At 47.0% G+C, this 18,171-nt stretch overlaps 1 protein-coding gene across 1 annotated transcript in view; it reads left to right on the top strand.

The window, feature by feature from the left end:
• Positions 1-16,350, top strand: part of TBX21 (T-box transcription factor 21) — a 58,784-nt gene extending 42,434 nt beyond the window's left edge. Inside the window, exons 2-6 of the mRNA XM_028703623.2 lie at positions 5,651-5,805; positions 10,292-10,413; positions 10,538-10,696; positions 12,166-12,227; positions 12,670-16,350. Coding sequence (XP_028559456.2) covers positions 5,651-5,805; positions 10,292-10,413; positions 10,538-10,696; positions 12,166-12,227; positions 12,670-13,336 — 1,165 coding nt within the window. The 3' untranslated portion in view covers positions 13,337-16,350. The remainder of the gene's footprint in view (positions 1-5,650; positions 5,806-10,291; positions 10,414-10,537; positions 10,697-12,165; positions 12,228-12,669) is intronic.
• The last annotated feature ends 1,821 nt before the right edge of the window (positions 16,351-18,171 follow it).

An 18,171-nucleotide genomic window follows, 5' to 3' on the forward strand; every position in this document is an offset into this window, starting at 1 on the left:
ATTGGGGCGCTTCCAAACGACCAGTTTATTGAGTGTTCATTCTGATTGGTTTGCAGGGAGGTTGTGTGATGTTGGGTTAAGCAAATATCCCATACTTTCTGCTGCACGTTCCCCTCACTTTCCTTATTACAAAAAGTCCAGGTTTTGATACTGGTTTGTTGCACTAGAGCACCAAATTGACTGTTGTTGCAGTACCTGAACCTACCGGTATGTGAATGAATCCCACTCGCAAAATGGCAATAGTCTGTTAGGTCTTTTAAGTCCGCACAAGCAAATGTCAAAAATTTGTATGGGTTTTTAAACAAACACAAATAAAATGACAGTTAAACCCTTAGCCAGCAGTGTTTGTTTTTTCCATTGTCTCTAGACATGCACTTACACAGTCAAAATTCAAACATATTACTTAACGTGACCCCTCCACTGAGAATATTGGGCAGCTGATATAAGAAAGTCTTGATTTTGGTCATTAACATAGCTAAAGAAAGGGGCCCACGTTTCTTGGAAGGTGTCTCTATTTGTTGTGCCTTTATTTGCCTTCCTGTGTGTGGTGAGATGCTCAGACATTGCTGTATCAAAGATACTATTTTTCCACATGTTCAGAGAAATTGGGGTTGTCTTTAAGGTGTCACAAGATCCTGTGGTTTGTGGTGGATTTGTCGTAGTGGGGAAAATGTCCACTCACCTATGCTGGGGCACCTGATTTTCACAGATCTCCGGGCTACCTAAGCTCTGCATCTCTTTTCCCCACCCCCAAATCTGCTTCTATTGTTGTTTAGTCGTGTCCAACTCTTTGTGACCCCATGGACCAGAGCACGCCAGGGACTCCTGTCTTCTACTGCCTCCCGCAGTTTGGTCAAACTCATGCTGGTAGCTTCGAGAACACTGTCCAGCCACCTCGTCCTCTGTCGTCCCCTTCTTCTTGTGCCCTCCATCTTTCCCAACATCAGGGTCTTTTCCAGGGAGTCTTCTCTTCTTATGAGTATTGGAGCCTCAGCTTCAGGATCTGTCCTTCCAGTGAGCACTCAGGGCTGATTTCCTTAAGAATGGAGAGGTTTGATCTTCTTGCAGTCCATGGGACTCTCAAGAGTCTCCTGCAGCATCAATTCAAAAGCATCAATTCTTTGGCGATCAGCCTTCTTTATGGTCCAGCTCTCACTTCTACTCCTAAAATGGCCTAACTGAGCCGCTACTTGTTTGCATAGGAACCAGGGCAAACTACTCTGTCCACTTACACTCAAGTGTGACTTAGATAATACCACGTTGCAGCACCTCTTCCAGGGAATTTCTCATGAGATAATTCAATGCTAAAGCATTGAGCAGGATCGGGAAATTTGCATCACGGCGAAACTGCTACTCATTTAATTTTGGGGAAGATTGTGGGTGCCGTACTGAATGTGGGGCAAGTCAAGACTGCCCCCACCTCTGTTCATGGAGCCCACCTAGGATGGTCCTACGCAGTGGTGTTGACTGCAAGGTAGAGCGGAAAATGCCACTCACCACCTTATTAAAATGGCAAAATCTATTTCTATTCGTGTGTGGGTGAATTGGGGGTGGCTGGAGGGGCTATTAACCTGGCTGTTAATTTTTTCCTTAGCTCATACTCAGTGATCCACATTAAATGTACACATACCAGAAATGGTCTGCCATTTTCTGACTGGTTTGGGGGCTTACAGAGGCGACTGGAAGGTGTTTTGGTTTGGCATTAAGAGATGATTCATGGACATTCCAAAGCAACCTCTTGTGCCTAAGCACGATGACTGCAAATCTATGACTAAACTTTCCTAATAATTTATGTTTTAGTCATATATGAAGCTTCGTATTTTTAGTATACTGTATATATCTAAGTTTTTTTTAAAACACCTCTTGCTGTAGCAGGAGGGAAAATCCTCCTCATCATTTATATTTCATCACTCCAGTTCCTCTTCCCCCACCCCCACCACAATTTATCAGCAGCAAAATACATTTTGCATTCTCCTTTCCTTCCATCCCAACCTCACTTATGGATAGTGTTAGATGGCGGGGGGAGGGGGGCGGGACATATTTGAACCGCCAAATAAGAGGCAAAGCACATACTGATATCCGGCAAAATCTGCTAAAAACATTTTTTGTTTCCGGAAGCCCAGCCAGACATGTAGAAGTTACATGTGTTTTATTTCCTTTTAGCTGCTGTCGATGTCAATATTCTTTTGAATATTTGTAAAGACCAGTTTTTCAACTGGGTTTTTTTCAACTGACAGTTTCAATGTTTTATATTCAATTTCAATGTTTTATATTCAATTTCAATGTTTTATAATCAAGCGGCATATGCATAATGTTTTATAATCAAGCGGCATATGCATTTTATTTAATAACTAAATAGAGGTCAAGATTTGCATATGCTAATGTATAGGTGTAGGTGAAAATTTATAAAGGGCGAGTGTCATTTAAACAGAAATGCACCGAAGTTTGGGAAGGCTGTGGCCAAGTTTCACTTCCCTTTCTCTCCCTCCCCCCCATAGATGTTGTTTTTTTTGTTTCACTGCCCATTTAAAAATAATTAATTTGATACAGTGTTGGTGACTTGGTTCTGTATTCTACGCTTTTATAACTTTATGATGCGTTAATGATTTTATGGTACACTGCCGTGGTATTTTTTAAAACAAAGCTGGAACAGAGTGAGGCACCTTCCCCCGTGGGCAGATTTTAGTCACCCAAAAGGGTGGGATTTGCATAAGCCTGACCCAGTTCACTGGCACAAACCATTGCAATGAAGCTCCAGTTCAGTGGGGCTTTTACATAATGTCTGCAATCAGTGTGTTAGGAATGAAAAGTTGGGTTGTATACAAGTAAGTTCCACTCAAGGGTATACCCATTGAAACCAATGGGCCTACGTTAGTCATGTCCATTGACTCCCATGAGTCTAGAACTATCAGCCCAATAAACTTCTAGGGAGGGGCGGACTCTTTAGACGGGGGTTAGGTACATGCCATAAATGTAAAGCACACTAAAAGCACATTGCTCCCCCTCAAAAGATTCATGGGAACTGTAGTTTACTCCCTCGCAGAGCTACAATTCCCTTCACCCTCAGCAAACTACAGTTCCCAGTTGGGGGAAGCCTAGGTGCTTTCAATTGCTGTGTTTGGGGCTCTTCCTTCTTATTAGCTATTATTATTATTATTATTATTATTATTATTATTATTATTATTATTAATTACTCTGCCCATCTGACTGGGTTGCCCCAGCCACTCTGGGCGACTTCCAACAGAATATAAAAACACAATGAGACATCAAACATTGAAAGCTATACAGGGCTGCCTTCAAACTCTTTGCGGCTTGGACTGTGTGTGCATCTCTGTGTGTTACATGGCAGGGAGTGGGGTGGAATGTCATTTAGAGCTGCTATATATCCGGATTTTCCCAAACATTACCTGGATTTCAAAGGCGGAACTTTTGGTGGTTTCCTTTTTTAAAAAAAAAAAACAGCTCAGCAACTTTCAGGGTGTCCTGGTTTTCATTTTTTGAAATAAGGCCACCCTATTATCTTTCGAATTTTCCACCTCAGATATCCAAAGGTTTTAGACGTGCCGCGTGAATAAGTTTCTCACAGCCATCCATGCGTTCTTGGGTGTTCATCCCCCTCCCCTTTTCTGGCCATCCGTCCCAAGTCTTTCTCTTTTTCTGTCCCCTTCTCGCTTTCTCTGAAAATAGAAGCTGCGTCTATTTCTGAACCGGAAGCTTGTGGAGGGGAGGGGAGTGAGGTAGAGGGATTGGGTGGGGGCCGGGGGGGGGGCCAAGAGGGAAGTGGCGAGGTAGAGAATTTGGTAAAGGTCAGGGGGGGTAAGAAGGAAACAGAGCTGTTTTTGCATCTGTCGCCGTCACTTCAAGCCGCTTAGAACGAAAAGATGGAGCGAGTGTCATTTGGATGGAGCTGTTCTGCTGGGAGTGTGTGTGTGTGTGTGGGGAATGTCCTGGAAATATATTGACCGCTGGAAAGTAGATCATAGCACTGAACTATTAGGGCTGGGTGCAGTAATTGATGAAGCCAGCTGGAATACAGACAAGATTATCTCCTGTGGGAAGAGATAAGGAGTCAAAAGGCTTCTTCCATACAGCATTAGAACCCAGGCTGCCGCCCCCCCCCCCCTATTACTACAACAGTCCTCTGTGGGATAAGCATTTAGGCTCCGCTTCCCTGCTTAAGCTTTGAGCCACAAAGACTCCTGGGGTGTTTTATGGCCTCCTCCAGACGATTCCAAGGAAGCAGACGATTAAAAAAATGAATTATCTTGAATTATCACACAGAGATCACTTGCTCACAGGGCTGTTGTGAGGAAAGAAATCATCTTGATGTCCCATACGCACCCTCAAATTATCTGGTGGAACAATGGAATCCAAACAAGGCAACGTAGGTTTACGTCCGCACCACACATTTAAATCACATTTGTACACTTTAACAGTCCTGGTTTCCCTAGAGAATGGTAGTTTACAGAGAAACAGTTCCCAGCATTCTAAGCAAACTGCAGTTTCCTGGATTCTTTGGGGGAAACTATGCTTTGAATCTAAAGTCAATGTAAACCCTTAGTTACCTCCTCCACATCCACCATTCTTCCTCCCAAGGAGTTCTTCCTTTCTGTGTTTGGAAGGTAAGGCCCTCTGCCTCCTCCTGCATAGACTATCAAGCCTAGATAAACAATGGGAGAGGTTATAACCGTGCAATCCAATGCATATCTACTCAGGAGTAAGTCTAAGTGGTGTAAGGGCTTTCCCACAATTCTTCTTGTCCCGCTGCTTCCATGTGCCCTCCCCCCAAAAACCTGCTCTTTAGTGCTCAATCGCAGCAAACAACAATTCAGGTTTTCTCTGGATTGACGTTTGCTCCGATTTCGCAGTAAAGAGCAGCTTTCCCCTGGGAAACGAGTGGGGCACAGGGAAAACTGTGCCTAGAAAGTGTGGGTGAAGCAGAAAACTCTTCAGGGGGTTGGACTAGAGGACCCTTGGGGTCCCTTCCAACTCTACAACTCTATGATTTCAGGCGTGAGACACATGGAAGTGTGGGCAAGCCCAGTCTTCTTGTTCCGAATATCTGAGTTCATGGAATCAAGCCGAACACTTGTAGCTTTTTCTTTCCCCTTCATGTAAATTCATGGGCTGGAGTTCATTGTCTCAAAGTTAGACGTGATGGTAAGCTTTTTAAGACAGGTTTTTCAGACGAATGCAAGAGAGAGAGCTCTAGCAGCGCCCATTCACCCAGCTAGCCAAAGATGAAAGTTTGATCTCTTGTTTATCTCCACCGTATTGAAAATTTGATGTTCAGAAGTACAATATGACTGAGATGCTGAAGATTACAATCTTTGGTTTATTATCTCCATCGTGCTCTTTGAGCTTCTGGCTGGTCACAGTCTGGAGGCAGAAGGCTGGGGTTTCACAGACTTATTTTGCTCTGAGGCAGTGTTTATGTGGTTATTCCAGTTTGAATAATTGCGTAGGGACTGCAGTTTGAATTCAGGACAGCGGCTCTTAACAAATGATGTTAATACATTCATTTCGCAAACTTCTTGTGCCTTGTGCCTTAACCTCAAAACAACCAACCCAGCAACGTGGGGCTATTTTATTCCTGTTTTACAAATGGTTGTGTTTTTTTCTCTCCCCTTCCCTCCGCAACACTGTTTAGGAGGATGTTCCCATTTCTGAGCTTCAACATCTCTGGACTGGACCCTGTCGCCCATTACAGCATCTTTGTGGACATTGTGTTAGTGGATCAACACCATTGGCGATACCAAGGCGGGAAATGGGTGCAGTGCGGCAAAGCAGAAGGAAATATGCCAGGTATGAGGGAGGAATTATCTTCCAGTGCAGAGTTAGACATATTAGCCCATGGGTAGGGAATCTACAAAATCCACAGTTGGGCCATGACTTTTATTAGGACTAACCAAAATGTCACAGAACAGCAGCAAAGTTTTGAATTCCCCAGTGCTTGAAATCTTGCCACAGTTTTTTGACCACTTCCTATTGACAAGTGTTCTTTCAACTTAGGTCTTCCTATGTTGTTGGACTACAGTTCCCATCATCCCCAGCCAGGTCAGGGGAGAGAAGCGATGGGAATTGTAGTCCAACATCATCTGAGGAAAAACATTGCTACAGAACACATTTCCTTTGTTCCCCCTTCATTCCTTCATCATGGCTAGTTTCTTTATATATGTTTTCCCATGGTAAACCATTCTCAGAAAGCAGCTCACATCAGGAAAGTTTGTGTAATAAAAAATTATTTTTAGTCATTTGTTTGTTACACTTATACACTACCTTTATATTCCAAGGATCTCAAGGTGGTGTATATCGTTCTCCTCCCCCCTCCCCCATTTCAGCCATACAACAACCCTGTGAGGTAGGTTAGGCTGAGAGGCAGTGACTGGCCCGAGGGGCTTCATGGCTGAGTGGGGATTCGCAGTGGCGTAGCGTGGGGGGTGCCAGGGGTGCCGGCCGCACCGGGCACAACATGGGGGGGGCGCGAGTCCAGAGGGAAGGGACAAGTTCCTTCCTCTGCCGGGCTCCCCGCCGCCACCGCCAGCCTTGCGCCCTAGGGCGTGCGCGCCCCCCGCCGGCGCTGCGGCTGCGCTCCACTCACTGCTCGCAGGAGGAGCAGCCGCTGCAGCAGCGCCGACGCTGCCACCGATGCCGGGCACGGGCAGCCTCCGCACCCCGACGCCGACGCCATCCCCTCGGCCCAGCCACAGGCTGCGGCTGCTTCTGCCAACTGGGAGGGAGGAGAGCTCTGAGGGGCCTCGCCGCGCCCTGCGCTCCCCAAAACCCTCCGAGAGGAAGCCGGTGGGCGGGCGAGGGTCTCCCGGCGGAAGGGGGCGCCGCTGGCTCCGGCTCTCAGCGCAAGTCTCAGCCGCGGGGGGGGGGGGCGGGCTAGGACGGAGCGCGGCTGGAAGCCCCCGGACCCGGCCGGGAGGAGGAGAGGCGCTCGCCAAGCCCGGATCTGGAGCGCCTCGGAGCGTGGGCTCCACCTACAGCCCAAGGAGAGGAGGGGGCGGGGAGGCGCGCAAGGGGAGGGGGCTTCGGCTGCCTCGGCCCGCGGGGGCTCCGCAAATAATAAATTTAATAAATTCCTGCTGAGCCTTTGGGGGGGTCCTTGGCTCCTTCGCTTGCCCCCAGCCCCAGTGGCGTAGCATGGGGGGGTGCAGGGGGGCCGGCCGCAACATCTGGGGGGGGGCGCGCTCGCACTCGAGTGCTAAAATCCACGGGTTAGGGGGCGCAAATTACTTGCCTTGCCCCGGGTGCTGACAACCCACGCTACGCCACTGGGGATTCGAACCCTGCTCTCCCAGGTCCTGGTACAATGCTCTAACCATTATGTCACAGTGGCTCTAAAATATAGTACCATTTTAAAAAAACCAACCGTTGCAAAACATAACAGCATTTCAATTGTCATTAAAAAATTAGATTGGCAATTGAAGAGCTCATATTAACAAATACACACTAAGGCTAACCATTTCCCTAACAATTCAGCCTAAATGATAGAAATACAAGAAGAATCCACCTCAGTAGCTCAGTTGGCAGAGCATAAGACTTCATCTCAGAGTTGTGGGTTCGCGCCCCATGTTGGGCAAAAGATTTCTGCATTTCAGGAGGGTGGAATAAATTACCTGTCATGGTCTCTTTCAACTCTACAATTCTGTGATGACACAAATACCAGCTAAATGTTCCCCCCAACAACTGTTAAATTACTCAGGGCCTTATCCTGCTAGGCTGTGTGGAAATGAGCCAGAGAAGCAACATCTAGGTTTTGCAGGACTCGTGCAAAGTGAGGGGAAAGCACCCTGCAAATTCTTGTGGGCTTTCTTGCATTTACTTCTACTTCACGTGTGAATCTTGCGCCAAATTCAACGTAATGACTCTCCTCCAAAAAGTTGTATATGAAAGTTCTAACCATGAGAAAGTTTGAAGAATTTTGAATATGGGAAATTATTCTAATCTAGCTGGGTTATTTAAGACCTTTTTCGGCGGGAGTCCAAATTCAACCCTTCGTTCTTGGTGGCAGTTTTTAATTAGACCCTAAATGAATCTGGCAAGGGAGAGTTCTGAAGTCCACCCCCCCCCTTTTTCTCCTACTCATGAATTTGCTGAGCAGTGGGTGGGTGGGGAGACTTTTATTTTCCCCTAATGTGGATTCCCTTTTATTTAATTGATAATTTATTTACTTCAACTTTTTTAGTCCTCAAGTCTTACATACCCAGGGCAGTTTAGAGCATTCGCAGAGAACTTTTGAACAAAGGCATCACAACAGTTTTAACTTTTTTTTAAAAAAAAAAAGTTTATTTAAATCTAGCCAAATACTTTTGGAAATGAAATCACAGTATATCTTCTTTTTTTTAAGTCCAGCAGCTGCTGCCTTTGCCCTGTTTGCTCTGCAGCGCCCCCACCTCCCCATTCTCAGGAGCTACAGCCCCATCTGGTGGTCCAGAGAAGAAACTGAATCGCTTCCTTGTTAAAGCACAGTGCTTTGCACAGAACCAATGTTTCGATAACGTTGTGCATGTCCTTTGCCACTACCTAAACCCCATGCATTTAGTATTAAGAGCTGAGCATCCAAGGCAGAGGACATGACTTTCCATTTAACTTGAATGCTGGTACCTTTCTTTTTAAAGCTCAAGAATGTAACTACATGCTCTCTCCAGGGAAACTTGCCTGACGTTATACACTCATGTTCTTTGCGTGCCAATCAAAGGCCTTCTTTTGTTTTCCCAGAGCTTTTTAAATATTAGCTGAACATGGTTTTAGCCTGCTGTGGTGTATTAACTCTGCCATTTTTAATTCAATTTCTTGAGCATTTATTGTTTGAATGGTTTATAATGTTAACAGTCCTTGAAGTTCTCTGTACATAAGGGGCAGGATGTAAGTTTAAGAAGAAACACACACACACACACACACACACACACACAGAGTGAACAAATAACCAAATGAAATATAATTCACTTTCAGTAAATTTATTTTACAGATCAATCCATGTGAATCATTAAACCCTTTCAAAGTACACATACACAAAATTTCTTTTGCTTTTTACGTTGTACACTCCTTACACCATCTTGGTTTGCTGGGATCAATGCATGCATTTTGCTTTATATTTGAGAGATTCAGCTGCTGACCACCCTCTAAATTCTATGCAGCGACTTACGATTAATCTTCCATCTTTCCAACAGCAGGCATTTAAATTTTGCTGTGATTCTTGCCTCTTCCACCTGCAACGGGAATCTGAAATGATAGTCCCGGTTGTGATCTTATCTTGGACAAGGTCATCAATTTGCTTCCTATTGGGCCTGGCTACATAATGCAGGGGTGGGGGGCATAGATGAAACCCGCAGCAATGACTGTCCCCAGTTGCTGCTGCTGCTACGTGCCCAGTTCCATTGCCTGCACTGCTGCAGCTGCCAGCCTCTCATGATCATAGACTTACCCACCTGCAATACCATAATTGGACAGGAACTGAGCAGCCAGCTGGCACCCATCCTATTACGCCAGGTGGGCAAAGTGTCAGTTCAGCCAGGTGTGTGCACCCCAGTGTGCTTAACACCAGGCCTGGCTTCTCTGTGCTATGCTACAAGCTCTGAAACAATTTTCAACACTGCTTATTTATCACGACTTCCAACAAGAAACCCTTGGCATGCTTGTTGGAGCTAAGGAAGAGCTCTCAGCAGTCCCACAGTCCAGCAATTCCTTAGGGCTCTTTGTGTTAGAATTCCTGCTCCATGATTGCAGTCATGGGATTGTTGTCTTTCACATGACGGTATATGTTTTGAATCCACAGAGTGGGAAGTGACGGAGACAGGATGTTTGTGTTACTGTGTTCCGTTAAGTGGGACTCTTGTCCTTTGTCCTTTCTCTTTGCTGTCTGATGCTAGAGAGAGAGGGAGCCATGTTGCAGTGCTCTGTGTGTGTGTATGTGTAAATAAAGTAGATTAGCCAAAGTGCTGAGTTGCTGGGGTTCTGTCATGCAAGCTGCGAAGACTCTGCGAATCCCCAAGTGTGTCTGTTGGCATCGGTCGCTGTAATGTTTGGACTGAAGAAAGCTTTTGAAGCTCCCGAACGAAAGACCAGTAGGGAGAGAAAATGCCAGTCAGGCATATGTCTCTGCCAGGGTCCTACTCGAGTGTAGGACGAGCTCCTGACACTTTGTAGGACAATCCAGCTGGAGTGATTTCAAAGCAGTTTAAATGTTTGTTGTGTAGACCAACACTAGGGCTGTCTGTGCTTTGACCTGGACCTAGGCAATAAGGCTGAGAGATGCTTACTAGAAATGCCCTCTTTCCGGCAGGGAATCGGACGTACATGCACCCAGATTCTCCCAACACCGGAGCCCACTGGATGCGGCAGGAGATCTCCTTCGGGAAGCTGAAGCTCACCAATAACAAAGGAGCGTCCAACAATGTCACACAGGTAATGGTGGCTTCCTAAATCAGTTTTCTCCTCCAAACAAACAAAACCAGGAGAGTTAATGTCATGGAATATACTGACATAACGTTATTCATGGATCTTGTGCCTTGTCCTGTTTGTCCGACAGATGATCGTGCTACAGTCCTTGCACAAGTACCAGCCCCGTCTACATGTCACCGAGGCCAAGGACGGCGAGGTGGACAAAGTACACCCTTCCATCTGTAGCCAGACCTTCACCTTCCCCGAGACTCAGTTCATTGCCGTTACTGCGTACCAGAATGCTGACGTGAGTTTGCAATCTCAGTCGCGACTGCTCACCGTTTGGATAACAGATGGGATAGAAGAGGTCGGGTCGGGTCTGGGAAAGAGGGTCATATTGGTCTGTGCAGGGTTTGGGAACTGAGGTATGCATTCACCTGGAATCTGTGAGTGCAGGTTTTTCATATTTCAGCATCGGTGTAACCTCAGAACATGCCGAAAGTATTTGAAACTCGAGTGCTTCTGAGCATAAGCGAGAGTGTGAGAGTGTAGAGGAAGGGGAGCTGTGTTGCTTGCCACAAGTTTATATAATGCACTAGTTAATACATACCTATGATATTTGTGTAGCCATATAAACTTATCATGGTAGGCTTGCAAACTAGGGTGAAAATAACTTTCTGCCTGTGGCAAAACATTCCTGGCAAAAAGACATTTTTTCTTAACTGAGGGGTGATGTCCTCCTCAACAACAGAGTAACAACTTGTGTGTTTATTACACATAATCTGGTAGCCCATAAAAGCTCACAGAAGACAGATTCTACCACCTCCGTAGGCAGTGATGATGTTGACTGGCACCAAATGTTTAACATAGCTTTATAAAGATACTAAAAGCTATGGTGCTTGTGACTTCATAAAAAGAAGTGGGAGAGTTCAAAGCATAGTTTAGTGTGATGATAACAAGCCACAGCAAGCCTCACGCTTGTGTGCTGCCCACCAACCCCATTCAAATCTACCTTTCTCTTTTATTTAACCACAGCTTTGTAGTGTTATCTAAAACAGCTTATTTTAAGTTCAGGTAGGTAGCCGTGTTGGTCTGATGCAGTCGAAATAAATAAATGTTTTATTTATGTTTTAACATTTTGACATTTGCTATCCTGGGCTTCTTTGAGACAGAAGGTGAGATAGAAATTTAATAGTCAATAACTATAAATGATGGGACGTGGGTGGCGCTGTGGGTAAAAGCCTCAGCGCCTAGGGCTTGCCGATCAAAAGGTTGGCGGTTCGAATCCCCGCGGCGGGGTGCGCTCCCGTCGTTCAGTCCCAGCGCCTGCCAACCTAGCAGTTCGAAAGCACTCCCGGGTGCAAGTAGATAAATAGGGACCGCTTACTAGCGGGAAGGTAAACGGCGTTCCGTGTGCGGCTCTGGCTCGCCAGAGCAGCGATGTCACGCTGGCCACGTGACCCGGAAGTGTCTGCGGACAGCGCTGGCCCCCGGCCTCTTGAGTGAGATGGGCGCACAACCCTAGAGTCTGTCAAGACTGGCCCGTATGGGCAGGGGTACCTTTACCTTTACCTTAACTATAAATGATAATAATAATCCGAGCTGGCAAGGTGTGCTTAATGTTGACCATGGTTTGTTAGAAACAAGCCAACTGTAAACCATGGTTAATTTAGCATGACATCCAAAAGTGATTCCTTGGTTGCCAGACGCTCTCTTGGTTAGAGATATCTGGTACTGAACTTCAGAACAATAGCTTTCTCCTTTGTTTTCACTTAGATCACCCAGCTGAAGATAGACCACAATCCTTTTGCTAAAGGCTTCCGGGACAACTTTGATTCGTAAGTCTCTCTTCTACTTACCCAATGTCAATTTGGCTTGCCTGTTCGAGTACACGTCGGTCCCAGGGGGGAGACTACTGTGGCGATCTCCCGATTTCAATTTTTAAACTCTGCATCAGAATCCTGCAAAAATGCTCACATTCTCCTACACCCACCTACTTCAACCGTTTCTGTTTAGAGCTAGGTTATTTTCCCTTCTAGCACCTGGGGGGAATATTTCATACAGTAGATCAGTTCAGATAGCACACCAAACCACGGCTCTAAAGGAAGCTGTAACTTTGGTTTGGCACGATTCCGTAATGACAAACTGTGGCCTGCAAATAAAGACAGCAATAAAGCCAAGAAGCAGAAGCTGTGGCTTGAAGTGGGTTTTGAAAATGGTGTGCTGTCCCATTTAAGACATTAACTTCCTGTTTCGCCCTGTCCATTTCCTGTCCTCCAGGATGTACACCACGACCGAAGGAGACCGCACAACTCCATCCCCGCCCAGTGGCGCCAGCTGCCAGCAGCTCCTCACCAGCAGCCGCTTCCAGCCCTTCTTGCACGATCAGTACACGCTCCCTCAGAGCCGCTTCTACAACCGGGAGCGGGCCCCTCTGCCTCTGCCGCCCAAGGAGACCCACCACTGGTATTTCGCTTCCCAGCAGCCCCCTTCTGCCCCTCTGGAATACGGCACCTACGAGGGCGACTTCAGAGGGAACAAATTCATGCCGTACGGGATGAAGCCCTTTGCCCTACAGGCGGCGCCGCACCCCTCCTTGCCCTATTACCAGGAGCATCCCTTTGGGCCCCCTGCCACCTGGAGCTCCCCACCTCAGTATCACCACCCCAAGCCCACCCCCGGGGCCTTGAGCTGGTTCCGGCCCATGAGGGACTTGCAGGCGGTGCCCTCCGTCGACGAGAAAGGGAAGGACAGCGAAGGCTGGGCCGAGCCCGGCTCTGTGAAGTCGGCCGATTCCTCGGACTCCGGGCTGTACGAAGCCGAGTGCAAGCGCCGCCGCGTGTCCCCCTACGTCTCCAGCGCCGAGAGCTCCCCGCCCATCCGCAACGGGGAGCTCTATGACAAAGAAGGAGGGGATGGGGGCTATTATGGCTTCTATGGCAACTGAAGTGGGAAGGCGGGATAGAAACCTGTCAGGGAAACACGGGGTGGGGGTGGAGGCCTTCTCACCATCCAGCTCTCCTCCGTTCATATCAGGGGTAACCTGTAAAAAGGAAAATGGACAGACCCCCTTCTTGGTTTGGGGAAAAGTTTCGCACCTTTATGGGCACTGCCGGAAAGAATGACGATGGCATAAATGAAGCTGTATGTAGTTGTATCTCCCCGCCCTCCGCCCCTTTTCAGCCACTTCCAGGTGCTAGTCTGCTGGCGTTAAAACATGCGCTCCCCTTTGTGGACAGATGCCCGCATGGTGGCGGCGAGTTCAGATCTTGGGCTTATGTTCAGACCCGAAGAGCTTTCACTCATTTGTGCAGCAGCACAGCCTGCGCTTGCCAGGGCAGCTTCCTGTCTCCGCTCCCACCCACGTTTAGTTTTGTGGATGTGTCACTGGGGAGAACGGAAGCAAAATTTATTGAGAGATTCAAAGCCCAGGGAGAAATTCAGAAATAAAAATCCAACTTTGGGTGGGATGGGTTTTTAAAGCCACACGGTGCTTGTCTGTTTAAAGTCAACCCTGATCCAGCCAAGGAAATCTGCGTACAGAAGCAGGCTTCGTTGTACTCCTCACTTGCTGAATTGGGAACCACAGGGAAAAAACCCAGATGTGTGTCTGTATGAGATCGTCCCACTGCGGTGCATTGATTAGAATGGGGTAGGCGTTCCAGTGTATATTTTGAGGGCATATCCCCTCCCGTGCTCCTGCACACCTATTCATACATTGACATCACATGAAACGAGATCCAGATTGAGATGACTACGTTCATACTCTGGTTTCCCCAGCATGCCTGTTTGGGATTCCTGGGTGGGGAGCAGCTAGAAATCAGGAAAATTTGCTTGAGAAAAATTCTGCCCTTGAAAATCATGGCAGTTCTGAGACTTTGTTTGCAAAATCAGTATCTTTTGGCCCACTCCAGAGGGGGACTGGGAACCTCAAGCATGAATCCGATGCAATTCAACACAGGCCAGAATGCACATTTGAGTTCTAATCATGTCTGTCCGCACCACATTGCATTCAATGTAATGAGTATGTGAATGTGCATTTAAAAGGCATTCCCACATCCTCGCTCTGGAGTCGTGTGCAATTATCATTATAGGTGACGATACGTAGTTTGGGGCAAGAGAACTGCTACCCCTGAGGCAGCAGCCTGCCTTCACTTCAGCCAGAAATCTGGGATGTCACAGCCATGCTCCCTTACAAATGCTCTTGGGCCATTCGTGGGTCGCCATTTCTCAAGTAAACTGTGAATTTCACACATCTGAGATAAATACTCTGTTTTAAGCTCCCTGGGTTTGACAAGAGGGTGATGACTGCCTTCCCATTCTCAGTTCAGCCCTAGAACATGTAAACAAGCCAGAGGTTAAAGCCAGCTCTGGAGTTCTTCATCCCAGGCCCAGCCGATGGTTTGAAAACATGTGATAATGCAAACCACTCATTTTTGCTAACCAGTGCTTTTTTTCTTGAAAAAGAGCTGCTGGAACTCACCATGAATACCTCCCTCATTCTCTTATAATAATGGCAATGGCGCCCGCCTGAGTTCCGGCAAGTTCCAGCTGGAAAAAAAGCCCCGCTAACTAACCAGCGTATTCTCAGATGGGCATCTCCCAGCACTGCCTTTAGGCAGGCTTGGAAATGCTGAAACACCTTCCTCCATCTCTTGGGATTTCAAGAACCAGAATTCAAGGTCCAAGAACATGTGGAGAGATTCCTGGTGGGGGTGGGGATAGCCCTGCAACATGGACTCTCTTCAAATAGCATCAGACCTGACATACCTGGGCAATGCAGGAAGAGCTGCCATCCATCAAAAGCAACAACAGAACAGGCCTTAGGTGGGATTTATGCAACACAAAGATTTGCCTGCCTTTTTCTTTCTCCCCCCCCCCCCCTGCTTCCTACATGCCAGACAACAGCCATGAGCCCTCAATGAAGGCCAGTGCCCCAAATTAGTAAATGGAACCAGCAGGGATGGCAAACTTATGGGCATCCAGATATTGCTTGACTACAAGTCCCACCCTCCCTGACCATTGGCCACAGGGGCTGGGGATGCTGGGAGTTGGAGTCTGGTAACACCTGAAGGGCCGCAGGTTTCCTCATCCCTGGTATAAAGGGACAGGTTTCTCAGGTAGTCCTCTTGTGCCAGATGTGGAGATGCCTACGCAGAGAGTTTGGAGGAGAGGTGAAGTAGGGGGGAAGCAAGCTCTCTTGTACAGAGCCATAGGGGGTTATCCGTACAGAAAGCCCCTTGGCTAATTTTTGTAGCATTGTGCCTCACTGTTTAGCTGTGTGTGCCGCAGAGCGCACACTTTGATTTGGTGAGATCCCCAAAGCAGAAGGCAAAAAAAGGGGCAAGTCACCTGGGCATCTTCGCATGCCTCCCTAGAAATAAAACAAGAGACACCATACATTTCAATGGGGCAGGTCTACAATGAACAGTGGATTGTGTCCAAAATGATCATATTTAAAGCCCTCCGTAATTAGTTTTATGGAAAGCAGGAGGCAAAGACATAGGTTGTATTTTTATACTTCCACCTCCTCCTCTAAAGAGATTTCCTCTCCCCCTTCCTTCCCTCAAATCTTGGTGGTATTTTATAATCCTGGAAAGACTTGATGGTCATTTGGTGAAGTGAATTTTAATTATGCTAGACAATCAAATGGGACACTCTCCCCTTTTAAGCGCTCCCCGTGGCTCGCCAAACCCGGCTGAGTTTCTCGGAGGCAGAGGGGGGAGTTAGGCTCAGCTCTCCTAACTGTTTACACTCTTAAAACAAAACAAAAAAATTATGTAGATGTAAAAGACACAACGGTCTTTGTGGTGTTTTGAGGTTCTCTCTTTTTTTATTTTATTTTTCAAGACAACAAAAATTCTTGACATTTGCAAATATTTATTGATAGCAGTGTACAGGCTGCCTGTTGAGTTTTCGTTTTGGCTTAAGAATTTCTTTAAATAAACTGTAAAGCTGTTAGTTCTTTGGGTGTCTCTCCACGTGACAAATGCAGCCTGCCATGTCTGTCAAATTTCTTCTGCCTGGATCAGGAAGTAAGGTACCTATTATTTATATTTTAAGACAGTATCCCCATCTGTAGTTCGGAGATAGTATTGGTGTACCTCACTGGGTCATGGTTAGGACGCCAAGCATCATTGTTTACTTGTCTACAGGAAAAGAAACTTACGGCAAATTATCTGTGCCAAGTGTCCTTATGCCTCATTCCCCACCGACAGGCTCACGTCCAGACCAAGCCATTGTTGCCTCTGCCCCCAAGTGGATTCACCTCATGGGCCAAAGTCGTGTGCTCCAGTATTCCTTGCAACATAGCAGAGGCTAATGGTCTCCCCCCCCCCCCCAAAAAAAAAAAATATAATCTTGGGAAGTGTCATTTGTAAAGGATGCTGAGTGCTGTTGGGAATTGCAGCTCTCTATGAAGGGAATAGGGGTCTTCTAACAACTCTGCACTCTTAAAGTTCCCAAGATTCTTTGGGGGGAACTTATGACTGTTTAAAGTGGTATACTGCTTTAAAGGTTTGGTGCAGGCATGGCCCTGATTATGATAAATTATAATAATTTATTTATACCCCGCCCATCTGGCCAGGCCTCTCCAGCCACTCTGGGCGGCTCCCAACAGAGTATTAAAAATACGATAAAACATCAAACATTAAAAATTTCCCTGAACAGGGCTGCCTTCAGATGTCTTCTAAAAGTCAGAGTTGTTTATTTCTTTGACAACTGATGGGAGGGCGTTCCATAGGGCAGGCACCACTACCGAGAAGGCCCTCTGCCTGGTTCCCTGTAACTTGGCTTCTCGCAGTGAGGGAACCACCAGAAGGCCCTCAGAGCTGGACCTCGGTGTCCGGGCAGAACGATGGGGGTGGAGACGCTCCTTCAGGTATACAGGGTTGAGGGCGTTTAGGGCTTTAAAGGTCAGCACCAACACTTTGACTTGTGCTCAGAAATGTACTGAGAGCCACTGTAGTTAAGTACTTCCTCTGGCTGCTTGTCACACTCTGCTAATCCAGAAAGTGGTAGACTTTCCTGCACCATGGCAGGGCTGGTGGCTGCAGTTAACACACAACTGTCAAAATCATCTTAAACCAGCGCTGTAGCACAGTATCTTTGGCAGCAATTCACCCTTTTGAACCTTTCCACAACCACAGATTTGTGAAGTGACATCTGGCCGCTACCTGCAATATGGGCCTGATTAAAAAAATGGCTCCTATTCCACAGTTGCTTTTAGGGGGTTAATATGTACTGTGCAATTTGAGCAGTCAAAAAGGGGCATATGAATGGTGGCTTTTTTTTTTTTTTAACTATTCAGTTGGGACGCGGGTGGCTCTGTGGGTTAAACCACAGAGCCTAGGACTTGCCGATCAGAAGGTCGGCGGTTCGAATCCCCGCGACAGGGTGAGCTCCCGTTGCTTGGTCCCTGCTCCTGCCAACCTAGCAGTTCGAAAGCATGTCAAAGTGCAAGTAGATAAATAGGTACTGCTCTGGCGGGAAGGTAAACGGCATTTCTGTGTGCTGCTCTGGTTTGCCAGAAGTGGCTTAGTCATGCTGGCCACATGACCCGGAAGCTGTACGCCGGCTCCCTTGGCCAGTAAAGTGAGATGAGCGCCACAACCCCAGAGTTGTCCATGACTGGACCTAATGGTCAGGGGTACCTTTACCTTTACTATTCAATTACTGATGGTGAGGGACAAGCAGTTGATCACACATGCTTGCCGGCTGAGGAGGATGAACAAAATGGCCGCCACACGCTGGAACTTTTCTGAAATCTTTTGTTTTTATTAT

Source organism: Podarcis muralis, chromosome 13, assembly GCF_964188315.1.
Source record: "Podarcis muralis chromosome 13, rPodMur119.hap1.1, whole genome shotgun sequence".
In the NCBI taxonomy this organism is placed as follows: Eukaryota; Metazoa; Chordata; class Lepidosauria; order Squamata; family Lacertidae; genus Podarcis; species Podarcis muralis.